At 41.1% G+C, this 9,113-nt stretch overlaps 1 protein-coding gene across 1 annotated transcript; it reads left to right on the top strand.

Annotated features, from left to right (window-relative positions):
• The first annotated feature begins 732 nt into the window (after positions 1-732).
• tmem59l (transmembrane protein 59-like) lies at positions 733-8,742 on the top strand. Its single transcript, XM_019896727.1, has 8 exons — positions 733-1,093; positions 2,356-2,461; positions 3,321-3,415; positions 3,500-3,652; positions 6,254-6,356; positions 6,953-7,076; positions 7,667-7,784; positions 8,102-8,742. The coding sequence occupies exons 1-8, from the start codon at positions 944-946 to the stop codon at positions 8,267-8,269; spliced, it is 1,017 nt and encodes a 338-aa protein (XP_019752286.1). The 5' UTR covers positions 733-943; the 3' UTR covers positions 8,270-8,742.
• Positions 8,743-9,113: the final 371 nt, after the last annotated feature.

The raw sequence follows: 9,113 nt of genomic DNA, 5'->3' as shown, positions 1-9,113 counted from the left end.
TTTCTGTACCCCTGGTTTCTGCGGAAACATTTTCGACAAAGCAGGACAAAAGGTTTGGTGTTTTCATTACATGAAGAATGTTAACCATTTGTGGCAACACTCCATGACTTTTAAAATTTACACTGAGGATATGCATTTAAGAGGGCTTTTTCATGCAATCCAAGGCAAGGACAGGAAGCTGTTGAACGGAGTCCAAAATGCTCTCTGTGATTATCATGTCAAGCAAATGGAAGACAGACGTACAAGCAGGTCTATTCATCATGCGTGTCGTCATGTGCCCACATGGACAGAAGGGGCCGGGACATCTGCTGCGTGACACACCAGATTGACTCCGAGCCTTGAGGGGCTCGGGCTGTGGCCCACCACCACCGTTCTCTGCCACCTCTGTGTGATGGAGTGGTGAACACTTTTTGATCAATTGGAGTCTTCGATGAATATAACAATCATGTTTTTGGAATAAGGGAAGAGCACAGGGAGTTGTAAGAAATTGAACCCCACTTGAAAAATACTGAACTGGAATATTTCCTTGTCAGCCGGTTGTAACCATTGCAAGTTGACACACAAAAAAAAAAAGTCAATGGGAAAGGTAAAATGTTTTTGCAGAGATATATTTATCATAAAGTAAAATTAAAATATATGCGTAATATTTTTTAATTGGGTTAGCATATCTAAGATGTTCATCTTTGCCTGTTAGTGCAACGTTTATTTTTTTTAAAGCCACGTTGTGCAGTGCAGTGTTGTTCAGGGGGTGGGGGTGGGGGGTCAGTTTGTGCGCGGTGATGGTGCGTGACGTCACGATCTTCCAGCATTAGGCGGCAGCAGCGGCAGAAAACCAGGATCGCGCATCTTCCTCCTCCTCTTCTCACTTGAGCCACCACCACTACCGACACCGGCTGTCCCTTTCGCCTCGCCGTCCACAAGGCTCTCTGCTCCGGCCGCCAACATGCGCTCCTCTTCGGCCCTGCTCACGATGCTCCTGGCGGGTCTCGCGGTCGCCGCGTCCTCCCTGGAGGTGTTCGACAACCAGCTGGGCGACATCAGCTTCTGCAAGAAGCAATGCCAGCTCGCCATCAAAAACAAAGGCCCCGCAAATGTAAGCCATCGTTATAATGCAAAAGACCGCACGATTGATTGTGCAGCAAAACAGATACAATGTCCGTCTTGTGAATGCATTTTAGGAATCATTTAGCGCGTTTGTTTGTGTGTGTGCCCGCGTGTGTGTGTCTGTGCGCTCGTTGTTTTTTTTGCGCAGCGTCATCCTGCTCAGGCCGAAAATCAGTCGAACATTGCGGGTGAAAGCGTATCCGAGAACCCGTTCGTGGCACGGCTCACAAAAGGTTTTGCAGCATTGATTTGTTTTTCTTTTTCTTCCATCGCCCCAACCCTCAGGTGTGGCCCTGCATCTTGCAACCCGACAAAGGGCCCCAAAGTCACACCGTCCACAAAACCTGGACAATTTGAGGATATTAATAGTTCAATAATTAATCGCGATTTGAACCGTGATGTTGTTTGGTATTGTCGGTAAACGCGGAAATGCTGTAGAGAAGATGACAAAGCTGTTATGAGAGCTGCATGCATGTCGAGCTCGTGTTGGCCACCAGAGGGCACCATTTCTTATCAGATTCGAGATTACATTGTCAGGCGTTTTAGTCGATTTTTCTTTTTAAAACTTTTAATAACAAATCGTACCAGATTTTAGCAAGTAATAATCTGCCTCATCGTTTGCCCTCAGGTTGCCATCTCGCAAGAGTTTACCGTACTGTTGGTTAAACACGTTCGCGTTTTAGCAAGGCGAACTCTTGGCATTTTCGCTTTTGATTCGGAATATTAGCAAATTTGACTACAGCACACCATGTCAAATCCTCATCTAGTTGCCTTTTCGTTATAAATAGTACTAGACGCAAGCTATACAATCCATAGAAATGTGCTTTAGTGTCTTTGGTTGCTATCTTGCTATATGTTAGCATACCATGTACAGGGCACATTATAAAATCATTTGCAATCTGCCGTGGTGCTTTTTGACGACAGGACATAACACAAAACCTTAGCACATTTTGTACTTTTAGCATAGCAGCTGTATTCTAGCTATCTCATTTGGGTTAAAAATTTTTTTTTTAAAAAAAATATCCACAGGTGCTTCTAATCCACTCTTTGGGAGCCCATTTACTTGCCAGTTGATTAGGAACCTCTGTGGCTAAAGCCAAACTGTGGAAATATATATATATATTTTTTATGGACCTGGATTTGACACCTGTTTGTAGACAGACTGAAAATCTTGATTTACTCCTCAGTGTTATCTCCAATGCAGTAAATGTACATTATTTATGTGACAACTAACACACGGTCATCTTGTAGGACTCCATAATGAACGCCTGTCACCGCGGCTGTCGTCTCTACTCCATCTGCCAGTTTGTCAACGGCAACGCTGGCTTTAACACCAGCAAGGATGAGTGTCAAGGAGGTGAGAGGCTCCATCTGCGGCTCTCGCTTTGACTCGAGGGACTTGTTACTGGGGAAGTACGCTTTGGTTGCCCTTTACAGGGCACAAAGCCGTCCCTTTGAATTTTACAGTGGGGGGGAATGTCTAAGTTGGTTTACCTTGGAGTGCAATGATGTAAAAGAGTCAAGAGCAATATTTTGATTGCCTTGATTTCCTTTATTGCATTTTGGATTTATGAAAAGAATGTTTTGGATATATTATTTGTTTGCATTTATTGGGCACCATTTTGCTTTTGGCAATGTTTAGCGCAATTGACTCCTGTGACTGTCGCTGGCTTCCTTTCTTCCTAATGCAAAACAATGTGAAAATGATTCCCCTCTTTTTGTCTGTTTCATAGTGTAAATTGAACTCGCTTGTTGCATCAAATGGAAAAAAAAAACTTTTAACGAAATAAAATGAGAATGCTTTTAAAATAAATGACAGAACTGAAGCTACATTTTATGTTTATGAAACTAACTAAAAGTCACTATCAATCTACCAAAAATCTTGAATTAAGAAATAAACGAGCTTTCAGGGTTCATTTTAAATGTATTTATTTCGGTATTACTGGACTGACATTCAAGAAGGAAGGAGGAATAGTTGTGTGGGAATTGTAGTTTCCTTGCTTTATTTCACAGGCTTGACTTGACGTCGTGTCTTTTTTTTACTTTTTATCTTGCACTCCATATATGTTAAAATATATATAAAACAAATCTAAACTAAAACAAAGCACTTTTGAAAAAAAAGGTATCATGACAAATCCCAAACTATTCCATCTCTGCTGCAGCCATGTTATTTGTGTAAGCAGTGCACATCAGCACACTCTCCTGTGTGTCCACAGCATGCCAGGAGGCTTACGTCAAACTCATGGAACAAGACGCGTGCAGCACCGGCTGCGCTAGCCAGCCCTCCGAACCCGAAATCCAAAGGAGGAAGGTGAGCAAATACACACACACACACACACACACACACACACACACACAAAGGGACACACGCAATGACAAGAGATTTTCTCCGCAGCTCAAGGCCATGACCCTGCGCCCCAAGCCGCCTTCCGTCATGGAGGCCGTGTCTAGCTGGTGCAACGACATTGTCAGCTCCGCCCAGAGCTTCATCTCCTCCACTTGGACCTTCTACCTGCAGGCCGACGATGGCAAGGTCGTCGTTTTCCAGGTAACTTTTGCCTATTATTTTATATTCGATTAAGCTACACAGTGAATCTTCGCTCCAGAATGGCAAGCATTTGTATTAATGTGTACAGATCACTCCAGACGTGCTTTGCTAGTTAAACAGTTTAGCTCTTTCCAATTATAACGACCAGCTTGCAAATGTCACATGACCAAACACAGAAAACAACTGAGCCGTGACTGGTTGTTGCCTGAGCAACTGTGATATCATTTTCAGTCGCCAGCAAATGGAAAAATGGCCGCCAATTAAGATCAATAAAAACGCTGCTTAATTCCACAAATGCATTATTAAGTAGAATGATGTGTGTGACTTGTCTGGGATGCATAGAAATTTTGGGGTGTTACCTTCTCCTTTAAGGGGTGTGGTCTAGTGAGGAGCTGTGACCTCATCTCCAGTTGGCGATTTACCACGTGTTAGCTTCTCGATGCTTCTTGGTGTTTTATCAGGGCCAAAAGGGCTCATTTTGGATTCGGCGGGTTTGTGAAGGTCGGGCGAGCGTGAAGGACGGCGCGTTTTCTCGGACAAAATCACAGCTCGTTAAAAGTTATTTTAAGCGACGCCACTTCCTTTTGGCATTGTGAATATTCCCACTTGGGAAAACCTCATCCCCTCTTCTGCCATGAAATCCCTTATTTTTCTATCATCGGATCTAAATGTGGAACAACAAAAAACATATACTATGTTTGTATTCGTGAATCTAAAGTTAAGCGTTTATACATAGTAAAGGTGCAGAGAGACAGCAAAAATAAAATGGGATCAGTCTCGCCCGTCGACCGCAACGTCCGAACTCCAGAACTGCAGAATGCAATTTGGGCTGCGTAATGAAAGGACCCTGAGGAAATTGACAGTGTTTATCCACACTTGATGATATGTTGAAGCGCAGCCTGCAATGCAAAAGGAGAAACTTGACATTACCTCATACAGAGGCGCAGACACCGCAGGTTTTTTTTTTTCCTGTTTTTCTTCATTTGTCGACTATGATGAATGTTTGCTTTTTGTGGTGCTGACATGTCGGTTGAAGCAGAAGTAGGACGTAAGGCTCCAGAGCACCTTTTGTAGTGTGATGACTGCTTGTGGCGGTAGTGTGACAGTGAGTTTCACTGGGAACCACTAAGAGTTGTCATTTCAGTTTTCGGGGTGTACCTAAATTCTCTTTAAAAACAAAAAAAAAACAAAAAAAAACCCAGGTATGACTCAGCATCCATGGATTCATCTATATGCAGATTTTTACTTGAACAATATTTAACTTCTTGGGGTTTGTTTCGTGACACTATATCTACACGTCGGCTCAGAAAAGTTGTTTGTTGTAAATACACACGGAATTCTCTTTGTTTGATGTTTACTTTGACATCAAACATCAGTGGCATTGTACAGCCTGAAACCTGTTTTTTCAAGGATTGTTCAGTATCTGCTAATTTTACTCGCAAGCCAAAGCGAAAAGTCAACTGGATGACGGCCTGAATCTATTTTAAAAAAAAAGAAAAAAAAGTTCACTCTTATTTTAAGACACCACTGTATTTTTTTTTTACTGCATTCTCTATGCTTGAGTCAATTGAAGGCTTTCTGTCAATTTAATTTAGCCTACTATTATTGTGGATGCAATTTGCATTGCTGTTCACTTGCACTGCATCATACCGAGAGCTGTTTCTAAAATATATAATATTAGCTGGACGAGAAGGGCCGCCGAATCAAAAGTTGTGCTTGTCGAGTGTGTTTTTTTTATTTTTGTGTGCATGCGTGCGTTGCTGAAGGCATCAACAGTGTTGCCATCGCTGACTGCGGTCGCTTGTGCAGGCAAGGGCTGCGGCGAGGCAAGAATCCTTTTTTTAACAATGTCTCCAAGGGAAAGCGCAAACGCGGATCACACAATAGAGCGCTTGGTCGGCAGCGCTGATGTTATGTGACGGATGAAAAAAAATAAAATAAAAATCACTTCCTATGACACTGAGTGCAGTCGAAATGGTATCTAAGGAGACGTATTGTGCACGGTTTCCATCTTTACATATGTGTGACGTGCAACTAATGATCAGAAACTAAGCTGTCTGTGCAGCCAACAAAACCCACTTACACTTTAGCGCAAGATCCAAACCATCATCCTACTTGAACAGCTGAACTTTATTTGGGGTTACTCAGAGGCACTTTATAAATGATGGCAGCGCTGGCTCCCATTTTGCAGGTGTTTTGAATGCAGTTGGTCAATTCTGAACAAAGACACGTCTCCAGTTTGTCACTAATTTTCTAACTGTTACTGTAACTAAGTAATCATGATGATAACTTGATGAAACAAAAGCAAAATAACCCCAGAACTATCAGCAAAAGCCTACTAGAACAGCTGAACTTGATTTTGGGTTCATCAGAGCAACCCAAAGACACATCCCGAGGGTGTAACTAATTAGATACCTGTCGCTGCAACTAAGTAATCATTAATGTAACTAAAGCAAAGTAAGAAAAAAAAAATGTGTACAAAGCCTACTAGAACAGCCAGCTTTTATTTTTCTCCACCAAAAAAAAAAAAAAAACCTTGCAAAATCTCTTGCGATGCATGTTAATGACTATCCGAGTGTCATCTTTTCTCGGCTTCCTCAGAGCCAACCGGAGATGGAGTATTCTCTTCCCGAGCTGCAGGCTCCTCGCTCCGTGGCCGACAGCCCTTGGCCTCAGGTGCACTCGCACACACAGAAGCCTCACGGTGAGCACAGACAAACACTCCTCGGCTCTCAAACTGTTGCAGAGATATTTTTATTTCACAATATGAGTTTTTTTTTTCATTGATAAAAATACTTTAATGTAAAATGTGTGGTATTTACACATATATATGCGTGTGTACATCTTGAGAAAAGATATGACTTTTTTTTTTTTTTTATGACACATTTTATTTATCTATTCAAGAAACATCAAGTTTTTTTTACTGGTAAAATGGGACTTCATTCTCATGACGTGATCAATTTAATCTTGGAAAAAAAAAATCAACTTCTTGTAATATTGTGACTTTTAAACCTTCACAATATTACAAAATTTAATGAAATATGGCAAGTTTTATTTAAAAAAAATTTTTAATTAAAACTATGACTGTTCTAATAATTGTACTTTTTTCATGAAAAACAAATTTCTTCAAATTATTTTTTATTGATTTTAATTTTAATATTTTATATTAAAATTATGAGTGTTGTCTAATTTTAGGGGGGGGGATTTATCTGATAAAAATCAAATTCATGTAAAATGACATCCTTTTGTCCATAACAAACACAATTTTCTTGTGGTGACGATGTTATTTTTTGTTGCCAGGTGCAAGGGGGCGTGGCGAGAAAGCGGGATCCAAAGCAGGAAGCAGAGGCAAACATCAGGTGCAACATGCCGACGAGAGCGTCGCCGCCGCCGCTGAGCATGACTTCCTGGGCTGCATGTCCAGGTGAGCCCAGATAGATCGGAGCAATATGTTTCTACATTAATATATTCTATGTTCTATATTATGTTGCGAATCAGGGCTGGGCAACATAAACAATGGATGGGACCCCAATTTTTTTTTTTGGGGTGCCCACATAGGACCCCAAACTTCCGAACCAGTTCCGTTTGGTTCAATTTCCTAAGAATGAAATCACCTGGATGGAACAGAATATCGCCAAACATATTCCTAACCAAATAATGACAAAAATGCCATTTTAAATAAGGACACATTATATGTATATATCTGGGTTTTTTTTTAAAGTTGAACCAATATGCTGTGGAACATGTCAATATATTTTCATTTACAAATCCGTATAATTAAAAAAAAAAAATCCACTCAATTAAAAAAAAAAAAACTGAGCAAATTCTCATGCATTTCAAACGAACTGTTAACGGTTCTGTTTGTATACTTTTGGTACCGGTGTTGTCGTGGTGACATTTTTCATGGCTGATAGCATCTCCAAGCAAATGAGGTTTGCATTTAAATTCAGTGAACACAAAATCTGCTTCCAATTTGACCATTTTCTGAATCTCCATCTTCTTGCTCACATGCAGGCGTTCAGGTCTGCCCCGATGGATTTTGGCGGCATGCCTCTTTCTGTCCATCATGGTCATGCTATGGCTCAGTTGCGCCAGTCTGGTCACCGCACCCGACCAGCACATCAAGACACAGGTACGACCGAGTTAGCCCACTCTAGTTCCCGGTACCTTAATAGCATTAAAAATGAATTTTAAAAAATGAGCTGCACTAGAAGATGGAATAATCCATTGCATGCGAAGGGAGGGGGAGACATGAAAGCATTTTGATGTGTTTTTAAGAATGTGAATAAAGTCTAAAACCATAAGAACTGCTCTAACTTTATAAATTTGTTCTTATGAAATGTTTGAAAATTTCAGCCAAATGCTAACATCCAAATCGCCCTCCATAGCAATGACGTCGCGGAAGATTTCATTGCTCTCACATCACTCCGATGACTATTTTGTTTGCAGCTGAGCATCAACGGCGACAAAGAGTTCCTGGACAACGCCCGGGCGAAGGTGAATCCGTACCACTTGAGCCCGCTGCCGGCTGTCAGCGTCAAGCGGGCGCTGGTCGAGGATAGTCAGGAGGCGGGGCCTCTGCCGGTCAAGGTCGACCTCGACAAGACGCGTGTCTAGAAGCTTTTGGGATTCCCTTCACTCAGTCACTGGATCCCCCCCCCCCGACCCCCTCCAATAAGGAGCACGACATCCTCAGAGTCATTTTATCCCATTATTATTATTATCCTCCATCACTGGATGTTATTTGACTGGAAGGCCAGTCTGAGATCTTCCATGATGTTTCGAGATTCATTGTGCACTTTCGCCCCATTCTCAGCCATGTGCATTGAAGTGGCCAGGTACGATCATCATCTTTTCTCCTGCAGAATGAACTGGCGACGTGTGACTGAAATGAGCAGAAAGTATTGTATTTATTCCCAATGACTGAAGTGCCGTGCAAAGTCATTGAGCTGCTTGTAATATACATTGTAACCTAGAGAAAGTATTATTTACCAAGGGGTATTTGCGCCGCACCGAAAAGAAAATACACATCTGACGAGAGAAAGTCATAGTTGCAATTTTGCAAGAAAAGTCAGCATTTTTTTTTTTTTTGATAAATGACATTTTGTTTATATCAGAAAAAAATCAGACTTTAAAAACAAACTTTTTCTTGAAAAATAAAAATCTTAGGCAACCGGACATAAAATTGTGACTCTACTTTTTCACACAGAGTTCCCCCCCGACCCCTTCAATTTTTTTCCCAAGCAAAAGATAAGAATTTTAAGTTTTGTTATTGTTGAGGAAAAAGTCAACTTTTTTTTTTTTTTTGGAATACAGTATAAAGTCCTACTAGTTTGAGGGGAAAAATAGACTTGGAAGAAAAATGGTCTTCTTAAAAAAAACAGACTTTATTCTCATCATATATAAAGTTTTATATAAAAAAGAAACAAAAGTATGGCTGAGGGATGGCATGGTGGTCGAT

This window comes from Hippocampus comes, unplaced genomic scaffold, assembly GCF_001891065.2.
Source record: "Hippocampus comes isolate QL1 unplaced genomic scaffold, H_comes_QL1_v1.1 scaffold22, whole genome shotgun sequence".
NCBI lineage: Eukaryota > Metazoa > Chordata > Actinopteri > Syngnathiformes > Syngnathidae > Hippocampus > Hippocampus comes.
This window is presented reverse-complemented; position numbering and strand designations above follow the sequence as displayed.

Coding starts and splice junctions, on each gene's coding strand:
- tmem59l (XM_019896727.1), top strand. CDS start 944: ATGCGCTCCTCTTCGGCCCTGCTCACGATGCTCCTGGCGGGTCTCGCG. Junction 7,077..7,666: donor TTCCTGGGCTGCATGTCCAG/GTGAGCCCAGAT, acceptor GCTCACATGCAG/GCGTTCAGGTCTGCCCCGAT. Junction 7,785..8,101: donor ACCAGCACATCAAGACACAG/GTACGACCGAGT, acceptor TTTTGTTTGCAG/CTGAGCATCAACGGCGACAA.